At 41.3% G+C, this 18,031-nt stretch overlaps 2 protein-coding genes across 2 annotated transcripts in view; one reads left to right on the forward strand and one right to left on the reverse strand.

The window, feature by feature from the left end:
• Positions 1–18,031, forward strand: part of CRLF3 (cytokine receptor like factor 3) — a 36,375-nt gene that overhangs the window by 6,592 nt on the left and 11,752 nt on the right. Inside the window, exons 2-6 of the mRNA XM_059997096.1 lie at positions 5,977–6,184; positions 9,599–9,686; positions 10,596–10,773; positions 11,902–12,124; positions 12,814–12,946. Coding sequence (XP_059853079.1) covers positions 5,977–6,184; positions 9,599–9,686; positions 10,596–10,773; positions 11,902–12,124; positions 12,814–12,946 — 830 coding nt within the window. The remainder of the gene's footprint in view (positions 1–5,976; positions 6,185–9,598; positions 9,687–10,595; positions 10,774–11,901; positions 12,125–12,813; positions 12,947–18,031) is intronic.
• LOC132415144 (small ribosomal subunit protein eS27-like) lies at positions 14,379–14,744 on the reverse strand. The gene has a single exon (XM_059998299.1). The coding sequence runs from the start codon at positions 14,700–14,702 to the stop codon at positions 14,448–14,450; it is 255 nt and encodes an 84-aa protein (XP_059854282.1). The 5' UTR covers positions 14,703–14,744; the 3' UTR covers positions 14,379–14,447.

Here is an 18,031-nt window from a genome sequence, read left to right on the forward strand (position 1 = left end):
ATAGAATGAATGCCTTTATGAATGTTGTGGGTGTGATTTTGCAGACATTCTTTTTAGATTGTTCGTAGTCTTAATTATAGGCACCCTATTCACTAATGCAGATAAGCAAGAATTAAACATTTGTTTTATCATGATTTGGTTATTTGTCACTACATAATAAACTATGCCAAAGCACAAAGGCAACAATTTGCTTAGTGTTCGGGGGATTAACCAGGGCTCAGTTGGGCAGTTCTGATTTTGCTGGCAGCTCTCATGTAATTGCAGTCAGATGGCAGCTGAGGCTGGAATGTTCAAGATAGAACATTTACTTACCTGTGTGGAGCCTTAAGTAGTAGCAGGACTCAGTTGGAATGCTGGCATGGCTGAGCCTGGGTGCCAAGCTCTCTCCCTCCCACACTCTTCCTCCCACCCCTCTCACTCTTTTCCCCCTTCCACTTGTTCTCTCAGGAAAGATAGCCATGCTTCTTTTTTTTTTAGATTAATTAATTTATTTTTGGCTGCGTTGGGTCTTTGTTGCTGCACGCGCGCTTTCTCTAGTTGTGTTGAGTGGGAGCTACTCTTCATTGCGGTGCGCGGGCTTCTCGTTGCGGTGGCTTCTGTCATTGTGGAGCATGGGCTCTAGGCACACGGGCTTCAGGAGTTGTGGCTCGAGGGCTCTGGAGCACAGGCTCAGTACTTGTGGTGCACGGGCTTTGTTGCTCCACAGCATGTGGGATCTTCCTGGACCAGGGCTTGAACCCATGTCCCCTGCATTGGCAGGCAGATTCTTAACCACTGCGCCACCAGGGAAGCCCCGATAGCCGTGCTTCTTACACAGTGGCTCAGGAATTCTTGCAGTGCAGAAGTAGAAGTTGCCAGGTAGTCTTAAGGCTGAGGCCTGGAGCTGGCACAGCTCAGTTCCACTCTATAACGATGCACATGTGACTGCATTGCTGGCCACCAGCCCAGCCTCCTGTCCAGGGGAGAGGTCTGCATGAGGATATGAGTACCACAGGGCATGGTTCCTGGTTCATTGGGGCCATTAATGTAACAGACTACCAAGTAATATAATCAAGATTTTCTTTTTGGAAGTTTTAATAAGCATGTTTTAAAGAAACATAACTGTAGGGACTTTCTTGGTAGTCCAGTGGTTAAGACTCCACGCTGCCAATGCAGGGGCCCGGGATTGATCCCTGGTCAGGGAACTAGATCCTGCATACCGGAACTAAGACCCAGTGCAGCCAAATAAATAAATGAATATTTTTTTAAAAAACAAAGCCTAACTGTAAGAGACAAGAAGGAAATGTAGCAGCACATATGAGTCCATACATGAAGCAGACAGTTGAGATTTCCTGCCACTTGACTAGCTTTTCACCGGGTTGTGGTAGAATTTAAATGAGACCATGGGTATAAGTTTCTGGTACACAGTAGGTGTTCAGTAGGTGGGAGCTGCTGTTGTATTGTTATTATTGCCATTGTATTTTTAATGACTAATATCTTGGTGTCAGTGTGAAGACAAATAGCTAATGCAGTACATTTCATATGAACTGAGAAGAAACATTTCGGTTAGCTTCTTCAATTTCAGTTGACTATTTTTTATCTTTGTCTTTTATTTTTGATCCCTGTGTTCTTGTTAGCTAATAGTGTGTAAAGACAGTCTCTAATTTTAAAATAGTTTTAGTTAGCTTCCTGTAAGCAAAACAATTGGGAAAATAAATTCTTAGATTACCCTTGGAGGATAAAAATTCTTTTCTTCTATAAAGTCATGAAAATGCATGTTTCAGAGGAGGTAGAGGAGATTCCAGTTACTTAATTTCCTGAAACACACACATGTTATGTTGTGTTATAGATAGGGCAACTGTATATTGCCACTTAAGACCAGAGGTGTCTTAAATCAGATTCTAGGTAGGTTTTATGACATTTTAGTAGCTAAACTCTAGAAAATGTCAGTCACTGTTGTCTTGGAGGACTGTGAAGTATATATTTTCTAGGCTTTTGCATGGCTTAGTATTGATGTATAATCTTGATGACTTTTTGGCATTTTGAGAACTTATCCTCATGTTAAAACTTTAAAAATACAGTTGCTTTGGAATTAGAGTCAACTGCAGTGGAAACTTTGTAAATAAGATTTAATGGTCTGTTACAGGAGAGGTTTTAGTAGAAAATTCATTCTGAATATTGCTAATCAACATAAACAATGTATATTACAGTTTCCCTTCTGAGACCTTGAGTTGTATATCATTTGTATTTTTCTTAAATTTGCTTTGTTACAAACCATCACAGTTGTTTTGCCCTGAGTGGTTGTCTACCACATTTTTTTAACATCTTTATTGGAGTATAATTGCTTTACAATGTTGTGTTAGTTTCTGCTGTATAACAAAGTGTATCAGCTATATGTATACATATATCCCCATATCCCCTCCCTCTTGCATCTCCCTCCCTTGTACTGTTGGTGGGAATGTAAATTGATACAGCCACTATGGAGAGCAGTATGGAGGTTCCTTAAAAAAATAAAAATAGAACTACCATATGACCCAGCAGTCCCACTACTGGGCATATACCCTGAGAAAATTCGTAATTCAGAAAGACATGCACCCCAGTGTTCACTGCAGCACTATTTACAATAGCCAGGACATGGAAGCAACCTAAGTGTCCATCGACAGATGAATGGATAAAGAAGATGTGGCACATATATCCAATGGAATATTACTTAGCCATGAAAAGAAATGAAATTGAGTTATTTGTAGTGAGGTGGATGGTCCTAGAGTCTGTCATACAGAGTGAAGTAAGTCAGAAAGAGAAAGACAGATACCATATGCTGACACATATATGGAATCTACCACATGATTCTTTATGCAAGGACAAGAAATACACATTGCAGCAGGAAATGTCTTCATCCAATACATAATTTAGCGGTTTATGGGAATGCTTTAAAATGGGGTCTGTAAGCACTAACCAGCTTGGTGTAGTGGACAGACCATGGTCCTTGGAGTCGCACTGTTTCTGGCACTGGGAAGCCGTGGGGAAGTTATTTGACTTCCTTGAGCTTTACTTTCTTCAACGTAGACAATACAGACCTAACTCTCAGTGTTGTTGGGAAGATTGAGTGAGCTATAACACTCAATGGACCATGGTACCACCTCAAATATGAAGAAATTCACTCAGCAGCAAAGTTTGCATTTTAAAATTAGTTTTATTAAAAGCCAAGCGAATGAACTTGATTAGTTACATGATTCAATTAAAGGTGGCTGTGGCTTTGAATTATGAACTGTTTCAGGGAGAAGAAAATGATGCCAAGGTAGTGTCAAGTTTGGAACAGCAGTGGTCGGGAATCTATGAACAAAAAGGAGTCAAATTTATAATGAAATTGCGGGAGGTGGATTTGGAAATGGATTCTCCCTTCGCTGGCCCTCTCACTGCTTTGTGCTCACACACTTCCTTTTTTTCTGAGGTTCTGAAACAAAAACAAAATGTAGTGGAGCTCTGCAGCAGTTGAAGGAGCTTTTGAATTCTTCCTAAAGAGGAAATTGACTTTACCTAACTAATGCACTTCCTGTGTGTGCGGTGTCCGCTGAAGAGGGAGATAGGACCTCACTGGTACAGCGCTCGACTGCAGAATTTCCTCCCGGTGGTGAGGGTGCGCCAACACATTGTCTTCATTTACTGTGGTATCTGTAAGGCCGGTATGAATCACCTGGGGATCTTGTTACCAATGCAGCTTCTGATCCAGTAATTCTGGGTGGGGCCTGAGATTTTGCATTTCTAACAATATTCCAGGTGAGATATATAAAAATCATAAGGCATTCTTTTCCTGGTTCTTTTTAAAAGGTCTTAAAAACATACACGATTAACTTAATTTCATCGAACATTTATTTGCTAGGTGCTACGTACGTTAGGGCCTGATTCTCAAGGATCCCACAGTTGGTGGTGCACCAGATCAAGGAGATTTTGAATATATCCGCCCCCTGATTTTTTTTAAACTTCGTCTTGGGTTTAGAAGTTCTCTAGTAACTTTACAGAGATTAGTTAACAATTAAACTTAAATTAGGATTTCTCTTTTTCTTTATGATTTAAGAAATTCTTTCACTTACCGCACATATACCATCATAACTTATATTAATGTGAAAAGGGGAAAAAAATTGTTTCTGTGATCTCCCCAGCCAATCAAACCATTTTTTTTTTCCTGTGTTTCTTTGTAGTCCTTAGACGTGGGCATCTTTTGTTTTTACATGGTTGTGAACATTTCTGGACAACAGTTTTGTATTGTTTTTAATTTTAGTGTTAGAGAATAGAAAGTTTTCTAAATTTCTCTATTAACTGTTGAAATATTGTACTTTATCCATATTTTGATATGTTCTTTTCTTGGTGTATTTTTCTGGGATGTCAAATGCTCTTGCTAAGATCAAGTTAGCAAAGGGTTAGGGTAGTAAACATAACATGTCTTAGGAAACTAATATAATATCTGCAAAGTAAAGTATGAGTTTGCTTTAATTCAACTGAATGTTTGGCTTATAGTTAGAATTTTCCTGTTAAGTGAGAAAAAGTGAATTGTATCTTATCTGTATTCTTAAAAAAAAAATCCGGTGTCTATATAGACAACTGACTTGTTTTCAGAATATCTGTGAGATGTAAAGATTTTCCTGTTATATCTTCTAGAACAGCTGTTCTTAATGTGGGCTCTGTGGACCTAGGGTAGTGTCTCTCAGAGTGTGGGCTGCAGAGTCACAGGTGTGCTTGTGAAAAAGAACTCTGCCCATACGCTCCGCCAGCCCCTTCTCCAAGCTGGTTCTGGGATGGAGCCCTGCCATCTAAACTATAACAAGATGCAATTGTATGATACGTGATTCTTCTGCAAAGCAAGTTTCAGAATTACTGCTCTGAGCGAGCCATGGTTGGGATCTGAGGGAATTTGCAATCTCTGAAATTCAATAAATGTCTTTTGGGTAGGGTTTATTCATTTTTCTGGGAAGAAGGTTCATAAACCTCTCATTAAGATTCGCAAAGAGGACCATGACTGAAAAAGGATGAAGTCATTGTCCCAGGTGTGTTTTTCCTGAACATCTGTCTTCTGCCTCCTCTGAACCTTTTGGATTGTGAATAAATTCTTAGTTTTCTTTTACCATAATGAGGGCATGTTGTCCATGAAGTGATTTTTTTTGTATTGTGTTTTTTTTATAGCTATTCTTCCTTTTTTTAATATAAATTTATTTATTTATTTGGCTGTGTTCTGTCTTCCTTGCGGTGCGCAGGCTTCTTATCGTGGTGGCTTCTCTAGTTGCAGAGCACGGGCTCTAGGCGCGCGGGCTTAAGTAGCTGTGGTATGTGGGCTCAGAAGTTGTGGCTCGTGGGCTCTAGGGCGCAGGCTCACTAGTTGTGGTGCACGGGCTTAGTTGCTCCACAGCATGTGGGATCTTCCCGGACCAGGGCTCGAACCTGTATCCCCTACTTTGGCAGGCGGATTCCTAACCCCTGTGCCACCAGGGAAGTTCCTGTATTGTGGTTTTTTAATCTACCGTTTCTTTATTGCTTTTCAGTAAAATGAATTTTAATTTCTTAATTTAATTTTTTTTGGTACTGAAACGTATTATTTCTGAGAACTACTTTGTGCAGATAATATTTATTTCTAACATTTATTTATTGAGAACAAGTGTGCCCGTTATTCTACCAAGTGCGGTACATAGACTATTTTTATTTAATCCTTGCGGCAACTCCATGAAGCGAGCATTGTTATACTCATTTGACAAATAAGGGAATTGAGGCATGATGTGTTTAATTAACTTAGCCAGATTGACATAGTTGTGAATGATGGGACCATGCTTTCTCACCTGAAGGCCAACTCTATGGAAGTCTGCAAGTTTGCACAAATGAATCACATTTGGTTTATCATTGAATGGAAGGTGATGGTTGTGTAGTGCCTTGAGATTATTAGGGGTGATGCCTGTGGATTAGCCCCTTCTAGAGATTCTGATTCTGAGTTTTTATGTTATTTCTTTTCAGATCAAAGAGAGTGCATCCCAGACGAGAGATGTCCTCAAACAGCATTTTAACGATTTGAAAGGAACCCTTGGGAAGCTCCTGGATGAGCGATTGGTGACCCTTTTGCAAGAGGTGGACACCATTGAACAGGAGACCATTAAACCACTAGATGACTGCCAGAAGCTGATAGAGCACGGAGTTAACACTGCAGCGGACTTAGTCCAAGAAGGTGGGGAGGGCTTCCTGGTGGCGCAGTGGTTGAGAGTCCGCCTGCCGATGCAGGGGACACGGGTTTGTGCCCCGGTCCGGGAGGATCCCACATGCCGTGGAGCGGCTGGGCGCGTGAGCCGTGGCCGCTGAGCCTGCGCGTCCGGAGCCTGTGCTCCGCAACGGGAGAGACCACAACAGTGAGAGGCCCGCGTACCGCAAAAAAAAAAAAAAAAAAAAAAAGAAAAGAAGGTGGGGAGTCCAGGGAGCCTGTTAAACGCAGCACATTCAGATTGACGCTGCTGGTATCTCAGGGTTCCAGCAGGCTTCCTGCCATCTGTGGGGTGCTCAGGCTATGCGTACCTTGGGACAGTTTGTGATACAGGATGACAGGTGTACAGTGAGGTATCCTAGGGTAAATGCAATTAATGTACTAATTATAATCATTTACAAAATACGGAGTAAATTATAATCATTTACAAAATAAGGATTTTTTTCATGGTTCTGTTAACACAGTGATTTTACGGTCATTTTGAGTCTGTTCACATATTTTTCGGAGTGTCAATGGTCTATAGGATTTAATGCCATCATTCTTTTTAGAGATTAACGAGTAGGATTGGTGTTTACTCCTGAAATTGCACTGGTTATATCCCTAACTTTAGTCAGTTATTTTGGTTAAATCATGCTCGGTTCTTGCCTTGCTGCCTTCCTGTCTCCACATCTACCTACCTCCCCTCCTTCCCTCCTGTAGGTCTTTGTCAGGTACATTAAATAAAAAGGTAATAAGTTCTGCCCTTTGGGGTTCACAGCCCAGTGAGAGAAGCACACACGATGAGAGAGATCTAAGACCTCACGGGAGCACAGAAGGGGAAACGCTTACCTCTGGAAGAGTGTAGGATGGCTTTCTATAGGAGGAGTTCCACCGAGGCTTGAAGAAATTCATCAAGCAGACAAAGGAAGAAAAGGAGGTCACAGCACGATTGGAAGCAGAAGTAACGTCAAGAGTAAAGTGAATGGCATATCTGGGAGATATTGAATGCAGTATTTTAGGCAGCAGAGTTACACAGTCAGATTTGCATTTTTTAAAAACGACACTGCCCACAGTTTGGAGACTGTGTTAGAGGTTGTAAGGAAGTAAAAGTGGCCGATGAGGAAGTTGTGGCAGCAGTCAGATAGGCAGCAATGGGAGACGGTGACAGGTGAAGATGAAGCAGAGCTGGTTTTAAGATTTTTCGGAGGGACTTCCCTGGTGGCGCAGTGGTTAAGAATCTGCCTGCCACTGCAGGGGACATGGGTTCCATCCCTGGTCTGGGAAGATCCCACATGCCGCAGAGCAATGAAGCCCGTGCGCCACAACTACTGAGCCTGCGCTCTAGAGCCCATGAGCCACAACTACAGAGCCCACACACCACAGCTTCTGAAGCCCATGCACCTAGAACCCATGCTCTGCAACAAGAGAAGCCACCGCAGTGAGAAGCCTGTGCACTGCAATGAAGAGTAGCCCCTCATTCACCTCAACTAGAGAAAGCCCATGCGCAGCAACAAAGCCAAAAATGAATGAATGAATGACTGAATGAATAAATAAATATAAAATTAAAAAAAGATATTTTGGAGATAGAATTGATGGTGATCTTACTGAGCCATAAGTGTTGATTATTGGTGATTGCCTGGTTATAGGATGGGGGAGAAAGAGAAGAATTTAGGATGACCCAACCCAGCGTGATTTTAGACGACCGGTGAATTGTGCCGTTGACTGACACAGAACATGAAGGGGGAGGGTGGGTAGTTAGACAGTTGGTTTGGGGTATGTTAGTTCAAGGTGCCGGAGATGCCAGGAGTTGGGAATGTGGGTGTGATGCTTAGGAGAGAGATCATACCTTGAGATGTCAATATGGCAGTGAATGGTGTGTATGTTACCTCTGAATCCATGGGAATAAGTAAAATCATCAAGAGATAGTGTACAATATGAGAAGAGAAGGCTACAGAAGGTGGGACTCTGAGGGACGTCAGTATTTAAAAGGGCGTTGAGGAAAAAGGATCCAGGGAAGGAGACTGAATACCATCGGTTCTTTGATGAGTGCTGTGAGTGGCATAGGATGAAAAGTGCGTGGCTGGCTCCCAGCTCTGTCACTTCAGCTGGAAGTTAGTCCCCGTTTTGGTCCCACTTAGAATATAGTACTAATGTTATCTTTACACACTAATTACATTTTTGTCTTATCTTCAAGGAGAAGTGTTTATTTGCCACTGACAATAACAGTGCCTTTGAGAAAATTATTTTTAGCAGGACTTCAGAATGTCTTTCCCTGGGCGCTTAGCATTTGGAAACAAACTCAGCAGCAGTTCAGCACAGGTCAGGAGTGTATACCAATCACCACGAGGCTTGACCAATGTTTTTATTTTAGAAAATAAATCCTTTGAGGCACATACATGCTTGTTGCAGCATCTGATTTTTTTTTTTAATACTTCAGAAATGTTTTAAATTTCAAACTTTTTCCTCCCCTCCCTTCCCGAGGGATTAAAAACTTATTTATGAAATTTTTAGGATTTTGAGGCAGTGTTCAGTGTGTCTGTTTTCCTTTTGGTAAGGGGGGAAGGTCATGTCATATGGTCTCAAAACACTTTAACTCTAGGGTATACTGAGATGGGAAACAGTTCTAGTAGTGTTCTTTAGGGCTGTGGAAGGACAGAGATGTTGATCATTTTCTTATGACTTTATATAATATTTCCTTTATATGACCCTTCACCCTATTGCTTGTGTCAGGATAATATTTGCACTGACTCCTATTGGAGTTGATAAAGATTCTGTAGGGGAGATGGGAAGAGGTCCCTGGGACTTATGCCTTGCATAAAATTGGTTGACAAACCAAGTTTCCATTTGTAGAGCAGAATCTTTCATCTCTGGCAGAATGTTGTCATTGTGTACCCCCTTCCTCTTGCGTTTAACCTTAAAGTCGTTTCTAAAATAGTTTCTTATTTATTTATTTGTTTGTTTATTTTTGGCTGCATTGGGTCTTCATTGCTGCACGCGGGCTTTCTCTAGTTGCGACGAGCAAGGGCTACTCTTCGTTGTGGTGCGTGGGCCTCATTGCAGTGGCTTCTCTTTGTTGTGGAGCACGGGCTCTAGGTGTGCGGGCACAGTAGTTGTGGCACGCAGGCTCAGTAGTTGTGGCGCACAGGCTTAGTTGCTCCACGGCATGTGGGATCTTCCCAGGCAGGGGCTTGAACCCGTGTCCCCTGCATTGGCAGGTGGATTCTTAACCACTGCGCCACCAGGGAAGTCCCTAAAATAGTTTCTACGTTTACTTTTGGGGAATTTGTGACATCACTTAAGAATTGTTTTCAAGAGAACCAGAGACCCACTTAGACACGGGTTGTGTTGATTAGTTTATAACGTGACCATTTTTCCCTGTACTAGTTCTCTTATTCCTGATTGTAGGTGAGATCGCCATTCTGGGTGGTGTAGGAGAACAGAATGAAAAACTGTGGAGCTTTACCAAAAAGGCCTCACACATCCAGTTGGACAGGTAAAAGTGTTAGTGTCTCTTGGGCTTAAGCTGTCCGCTTTTCTTTTTTTCTTTTCGCCTGTTAAAAATTCGGATTCAGGGATATAGAAAATGTGTTTCTCAAGTTTTCACTGCCCATTACCAGTATTACTAGTATGAAATAGTTGTGATTGTAATCTCTGGTATAGAATTACTACCGATTTTCTACAATCCTAATGTGTAAGAGAACTGTTAATTTAAAAAAATCTGAACAAAGTCATAGCTCAAACAACGAAGTCCTACTGTATAGCACAGGGAACTATATTCAATATCCTGTGATAAACCATAAGGGAAAAGAATATAAAAAAGAATGTATATATGTATAACTGAATCACTTTGCTGTACAGCAGGAACGAACACAACAGTGTAAATCAACTACACTTCAATTAAAACAAACAAACCTGCGTCATAGCTCAGTAAACCAGATCTTTTGCTATAAACTTAACAATTGTGATCCTACCCATTTTCTCTCGTTCCTTTCATTTATTTGGGAAGAGAATTTTAATGTAATGTCTTGCAAAACCCCCACTGCCATTAGCATTATTTACTGGGGGCTTCTGCACCGTTACAGTATGTGACTGATCTACAGTATTTTTTGTTGGGGAATTGCGTGGCGGTCCAGCGGTTAGGACTCCATGCCTTCACTGCTGAGGGCCTGGGTTTGATCGCTGGTCTGAGAACTAAGATCCCACAAGCTGTGCAGCACGGCCAAAAATAAGTAAATAAAATATTCCTTGTTATTTTTTAAAAAATTGAGATATAGTTGATTTACAGTGTTGTATACGTTTCAGGTGTACAGCATAGTGATTTGCAGTTTTTCAAGGCTATACTCCCTTGTATTTTTAACTCTCAGTTAAAAGCCTTATAAACACATGAGCTTTGTTTCCTCAGCTTACCAGAGGTGCCTTTACTGGTTGATGTGCCTTGCTTATCTGCTCAGTTGGATGACTCAATTCTTAACATAGTGAAAGACCATATTTTCAAGCATGGAACGGTAGCGTCTCGCCCACCAGTACAGATAGAAGAATTGATAGAGAAACCCGGAGGCATCATCGTACGATGGTGTAAGGTACGTAATTCAGGATTGTAGAAATGGCTTCAGCATTATGGATTTGAGAGTTGGGGGCCTTTACGATTTTTTTTTTATTAGTTGCCTTTGAATGTCTTCTTCTCTGCATGAACAAAAGTGCCCTTTGCTTTACAACTAAGGTCACAGGGAACCTGAACTGAGGTAGCTCTTCCAGTTGGGATAAACACTTTCGAAGGTACTTTATAAAATCTCTGTATCGAAATGTTTCCCATCACATATTTCCCAAACTTAACTCTTGGTGACTTGAGGATCGTTCAGAATTAGAAAAGTCAGAAGGTGATAGTGAACATTGGGTGTTGGATATTTTTCTGTTCAACACTGAACTAATACCTCTGAAATAAAGTTTTAAAGTATGGTTTTTTCACACTCTTAGCATTGCCAAGAATTTTGTATATTCAATCATATTATGCGTGTGAATTACCATATTTTAGATAAAAACCATGTCCAGATGAGTCATGATGTCTTGGCTGTTGACAGATAACATCATTCAGAGGTGGGTGGTCAGCTTCTGGAAACTATTTTCTTTTTTTTTTGTTTTTTGTTTTTTTGCGGTATGTGGGCCTCTCACTGTTGTGGCCTCTCCCATTGCGGAGCACAGGCTCAGCGGCCATGGCTCACGGGCCTAGCCGCTCTGTGGCATGTGGGATCTTCCCGGACCGGGGCACGAACCCATGTCCCCTGCATCGGCATGTGGATTCTTAACCACTGTGCCACCAGGGAAGCCCTGTCTTCTATTAATTTTAAGGAGTCCTTTATATATTTCAGATATTAGCTCTCTCTTGGTTATATGAATAATGTAGTTTTGGGATACTTGTCTTTGAATTTTGAATGTCTTATCTTTGGCATTAATTGTTTAGAAGTCATGCCATTGCTTCAGAGGAAGCACATTTTTTTCATATCAGACTGGGGTTATAAAACACATGGTTCAATAAGGAAAACAAGGGAAATAATAATGGCACGTTTCCTCTGACCTTCCTGAGAAGAACCCGTATTCAGCATGTGGACCTGTATGCTTGGCCCCAAATGCCCCCATTCAAAGTTCCTAAGTAGTGATGCTGAGAGAAGTTATTCTCTGACGTTTACCTAACGTAAAGCCTTTCTCCTCAGGTGGATGACGACTTTACCGCCCAAGATTACAGGCTCCAGTTCCGTAAATGTACTTCCAGTCATTTTGAGGACGTGTATGTAGGCTCTGAAACTGAATTCATAGTATTGCACATAGACCCCAATGTTGATTATCAGTTCAGAGTCTGCGCCCGAGGAGATGGCCGACAGGAGTGGAGTCCTTGGAGTGTTCCCCAGATAGGTCATTCCACGCTGGTGCCTCATGGTATGCTGTTGCCTTCTCACTCCTGAAGCTTAACTGTGTATGAGTACACGTATCCTGTGCTAAAGGCAGCACACTGACAGCCCTTTTTCCTAAGGATAAACCCTGAATTGATGGAGAATAACATGGAATATGTCTTTTACTTCCTGCTCAAATTGCTTCATGTGAATTTTGAGAACTTTTCATTCGTTCTTATCTTCAGAGTCCCCGAATAGTGCCAGGCAGGATTATAAGCATCCTAAAACCAAAGAGTTTAAATATTGCATTAGAAGACTGCAACATTCGACCCAAACCTTCAACGTATATCTTGATAGAGGCTTTTTCTTAGAAGTCTTACAATCCAAAATTGACCTCTCCTATATAACTTTTTTTAAGGATTTAGAAAAAAAAAAAGATTTAGACTTGGTTAATTACTTCTTAATCAGGTTGGAATAAGCTCAAACATGATTTTATTAGGTAAGAGATAACACTTATTTGATCTTCCTTGCCAAAAATGTGTAGGAAGAGACTAAAATCTTTCTTGTGATTTGTAGGATTGACCATGACACCCTGTCACTGAATTTTTCCTTTCATTGAACTTGCCCATGAACCCTAAGTAGCGTCTTCCACTTCCAAGTTTTATTCAATGTGCCGTGTTGAAGATATTCCCCAAAAGATTCTAACAATTTACAATATCTTTGCTTTTTAAAAAGAGTGGACAGCTGGCTTTGAGGGGTACAGTCTGAGCAGTCGAAGAAACATAGCGCTTCGGAATGATGCTGAATCGTCCGGTGTTCTCTACTCCAGCGCTCCCACTTACTTCTGTGGGCAGACATTAACATTCAGGCAAGTGGATATTAAAAGATCTGTCTGTCATGCCTTAGGCAGTAAGTGAAGTACACAGAGCATCCGTGAGCTTCGGATCAAAACAGTCCTGAGTTTATTCCGTCATTTCTAGGTAGTGTTACTTTGGAGCAATTTACTTGTTTCTCTTTGCTTCGCTTTTCTCGTATGTATTCACAGGGTTATTATGAGCATGAACTGAGATAATGGGTATAAAATGCCTTGCTTCTGCCTGATAAATAGTGTGTGTTCACTGTGTTTACGTCTTCTTTCTTCTTGGTAAATAGAATACCTCTCAAAAATCAGTCTTAAGCGTTCAGAGGTCCCCAATTTTTTTTTCTTTGTGAATCAATAAGAGCAAGTATCTGTGAGAGACAACCTATCAGAGTAAACACACTATATATATAGTCTCTATAAAATAAAATTGAAAGCGTGCCTCTCCTGCCGCCAATTAATTTTCTATTTCTTCATCCATTTCTTCCTGTATTAGAAAAATTTCCTTTTTCTTGTTTTCATGTTGTCTGAGATATATTCTCTGTGGTCCTATTTCTAAATAGCTTTTCCTAAAAACCAAAGCCCAAACTTTGATTTAGGAAAGTGAAGCTTGTCTGATGTTCACCATACACACCTCAGTGTAGCAAACTCTCCTCTAAGTTTTAAGTTGTGAGATCATAGGATTTTATTGTGAATGCTTGTTCCAAGTTCCTCTTGGGTCAGTTCCTTGTTGTATAAGGCATGGAGTGTATCTGAAAGTTTTATCTAAGCTAGTGTTGCCATGTTCTCCACCAGCCAAGTCATTTGAACTGGCAGCATGATCAGAATGCACTAGTTTATGCTTTGTCTCTCTTTTTTTTTTTTTTTTTTTTTTTTTTTGGCGGTACGCAGGCCTCTCACTGTTGTGGCCTCTCCCGTTGCGGAGCACAGGCTCTGGACACACAGGCTCAGCGGCCATGGCTTATGGGCCCAGCCGCTCCGCGGCATGTGGGATCTTCCCGGACCGGGGCACGAACCCGTGTCCCCTGCATCGGCAGGAGGACTCTCAACCACTGCGCCACCAGGAAAGCCCTCATTTTTTTAAAAAATAAATTTATTTATTTTAATTTTGGCTGTGTTGGGTCTTCATTGCTGTGCATGGGCTTTCTCTAGTTGTGGCCTGCAGGGGCTACTCTTCGTTGTGGTGCGTGCGCTTCTCATTGCCGTGGCTTCTCTTGTTGAGGAGTATGGACTCTAGGTGCGCAGGCTTCAGTAGTTGCAGCACGTGGGCTCGGTAGTTGTGGCTCGTGTGCTCTAGAGTGCAGGCTCAGTAGTTGTGGTGCACGGACTTAGTTGCTCTGCTGCATGTGGGATCTTCCTGGACCAGGGATTGAACCCATGTCCTCTGCGTTGGCAGGCGGATTCTTAACCACTGTGCCACCAGGGAAATCCCATTTGTCTCTTTTTTTTTGGACGTATCCAAAATGTGTTTATTGGGATGTTTTCCCATTCATCTTGATTCCCGGGGCTTTTAGTGCTGCTTCCATCTGAAGGAGCACCCTTCTGTAAGCCTTGCTTTTCCTCCTGTAGGCTGGCAGAGGACGGTAGAGCAGCCAACACACAAAACTACTGTTTGTGCATGGCTAAAGACGGTGGTGATTTTATAGTATCCTGGGCATCTCACATCCATGAAATAGGAATTGGGGCTCTGCACCAGGCGCTTCTTCTTGTGTTTCCTCTTCTCCTCTTCTGGAGAGGGATGAAGGAGAACCTTTGCGAGAGGCATGTTCTCGTGAGGAGGTCGTCACCATCAGAAACCTTGTCTCACTTTTGACACCTCCTCTCACCCCTCACGTTATGAAAAAAGAATAACTTATTAACCAGAAAAAACTAGCAGAGGAATGAGGAGTCTGGTACCTAACATCTATTTAATTATTCCCCAGGTAATCAGGAGTTTTCTGTACTAACAAACCTCTTCTCTGCTGATGTCCCTTGTTTATAGAAATACTCCCATTAGTGAGGCTGCTGAGAACAGGGTACTTCTGTATAATGATAGGACTTCCTGAGTTAACAGATTCAGGCCAGATACCTCAGATCATAGTAAGAATAATACTCATAGTATTACAAATTGCAGTTAATATTTAAATTGCATTTACTATGGTACTGTTCTAAGCACTTTACTTATATTAACTCATTTGATTCTCACAATAACCCAATGAAATAGGTGTAGTTACCCATTTTAGGGATGAAGATACTGAGGCACAGAGAAGTGAAGTCATTTACCCAGTGTCACATAACTGGTAAGTGGCAAAGCTAGGATTTAAACCCAGTCTGGCTCCAGTAATTTTAACCACTGGTCTGTATTGCTTCTCATTTTTCTTTTTTCATGGGAGAGTAAACATGATTTGAGTTAGTGTGGAAATGTATAGTTTCTCCGCTACTGTGTCCTCAGCTCTTTTCCTTTTCTCTCTTCTATGATTTTTATCCCTGGGTGATGGTGATCTGATGCTCTTTTTACTTTTAGCTTCTCCCTCTGTGAACACAGGGGAAGGTCCGATAGATGATCTACTTAGGTTTGTTTCTTAAGTCATTCAATAAATGTATATAGATTACAACATTGGAAATTACACACATTGATTTAAACCCACGTACTGTCTGTGGACAGTACAACACTTAGTCGGCCTCAGTAAACCATTAGTTCCTCCCTCCTCCTCCAAAGGGGTCCCCCTTGGTAGGGTGATTAACTGAAACTTATTTAAGCTCAGTATTATCTTAGCCAGACTGTTGCATTGTTGTCATTTTTCCTTTGAATGTGGATTGAAAATGTTTTCTCTCCTTGTTTAAAGGAATTTCAGGCATTGGCAGTTAAGGCAGAGGATGTGAATAGAGTGTTTGTATGGGGCACCTTCACGCATGGGGTTGGGGGCAGATAGGCCTGCTTGAATCAAGGTAAACTTTATTCAGCTTTTTGAGGGCCTCATAGTCAGAAGGGAGATTATACTCCTGCAGCCCTGCCCTGTTGCTCAGCCCAGTCGATCCCTGCTGAAGTTTCTGGAATCCTTAGAACTGCTGACACCAAAGGAACCTGTTACTGGCCGGCTTTTAACAGTCTCTAGAGCCCAGTCTCATGTGGTGCCCGGGTCTGCTAGCAACCCCCTCCTTCCAGGCCTCTCTCTGATTTCCTGTCTTGAACATTCCTGCTTTCCCTTGCTTCTAAGATTTCCCATTCTTACTGTTTTTTAAACCATATTTTTCTCTCTGTCTATGAGTCTGTTTCTGTTTTGTAGATAGGCTCATTTGTACCGTATTTTAGATTCCACATGTAAGTGATATCATATTAAACCCTAGCTTTTAGTTTGTTTGTAGAGGGAGGATTACATGAAGTCAGGGAGACATGTCTGCTTTGGGATGTTCACATATAATAGCTATTCCTCCCAGATAACCTAAGGAATATTCCTTAGACTTTTTTTCCCTGTCCATATCCTTCTGTCTTAAACTGCTCTTCTAAAATGTAAGGACAGTTCTGCTCGCCTGTGGTCTTTGTGAATGATGCTGATTGTTTCATACAACCCTATTCCATTCAGATGGTACTTATAGTACTTGGTATTGTTGGGAATGCAAAGTTTAAGAAAAAGAAAAAACTAGAATCTTATCTAACCACAGAATAGGCAGTTTATAAATTATAAAGTATAAGAAAGATCCTGACTGCTGTGGAATATAGAAGAAGGAAGAGTTACTTCTAGATGAGGGGTTGGTGAAGGCTTTATCTCAGGTAGGGCTGAAAAGGAAAGTTCAGGTAGAGAAACAAAGCAAGAACCAAAGATACGGAGGAGAAAAAAATATAAAGAACGGGAAGTAATGAGTGTGAATTGGTTTTATAGAGATGGGAGTATAGTCAGAACCCCAGAAAAGTACGACATTCTTGTGGACAGGCTATGTATATTTATTTCTTTTTCAATTTCTCAAAGACTTGCCCCTTGGGAGCTCACTTGTGCCCATTTATAAGGAGGGCATTTGATACCACATACAGAGGTCTTTTTCTTTTTTCCTTTTTCCAACAAAAGTCTTCACCAAGTAAAACCAAGTCAGGTTCACATTTCATTGTCTTGGGAGTCATGCTCTGCATTTGACTTTTCATGAATTCACGAGTTGAGCTAGGCTACAAAATAATAACAGCCAGCTCACCTTTGTCAAACCCTACTGTGTGTTACTTCTTAAGTATTGAGTTAATGTCTGTAAATCCTCATTACATGCTCAGGAGGTAGACACATTTTATAGATGAGGAAACTGAGATGTAAAAAGATTAAACCACCTGCCTGAGGTTGTACAGATTCTTCATAGTAATGCTGAGATGCAAATCCTAGCAGTCTAGCCCTGTAGGACTCTGCTTGGACTTAGAGTGAGTTGGAAGGCCATTGGAGGACATTGAGCAAATGAATGATGTGATATGACTTATGTTTTATAAGTCATTTTGGCTGCTGGGTGGAAAATAGTCTGTACAGCGGTACAGGCTGGAAGGAGACCATTTAGGAGGCTGGAGAGGAGGAGCAAAAATATTACCAGAAATGAAGGGAAGGCTGTATTCAGCATTCCAGTATTAATCTTGGTGATGGCTAATGGTGGCTTGGACCAGGATGGAGCAGTTGAGGTAATGATAAGTGGTCAGAATCTGGATTTATTTTGAAGGAAGAACTGATGAGATTTATTGACAGGTTGGTTGTGAGGTATGAGAAAGGAGTCAAGTGTAACCTCAGGGTTTTTGGACTAAGTAACTTAGGGTAGAATTGTCATTTACTGAGGTAGGTAAGGCCTTATAAGGAGCCTATTTATGGGTGAATATCAGTTCTTTCACAAATTAATTTGAGTTCCTTATTAGACATATAAGTGAAAATGGGGGGTAGAGACAGTCAGATATACAAATCGGGAGTTCAGTGGAAAAGACCAGACTGGAGATATTAATTTGAGAGTTTTTAACATATAGATGTGTGTTTAGAGCCGTGAGACTGCATGAGATTAGCCAGGGAATGAGTATAGGGAGAGGACACTGGGGAACTCTTAACATTTAGCTTTTGGGGAGGAAAGAACCAGCAAAGGATTCTGAGGAGTAGCAGCAAG

This window comes from Delphinus delphis, chromosome 19 (genome assembly GCF_949987515.2).
Source record: "Delphinus delphis chromosome 19, mDelDel1.2, whole genome shotgun sequence".
NCBI classification, from domain to species: Eukaryota; Metazoa; Chordata; class Mammalia; order Artiodactyla; family Delphinidae; genus Delphinus; species Delphinus delphis.

Bases quoted from the DNA above. Each gene is read 5' to 3' on its own strand.
- LOC132415144 (XM_059998299.1), bottom strand. From the start codon at position 14,702: ATGCCTCTCGCAAAGGTTCTCCTTCATCCCTCTCCAGAAGAGGAGAAG.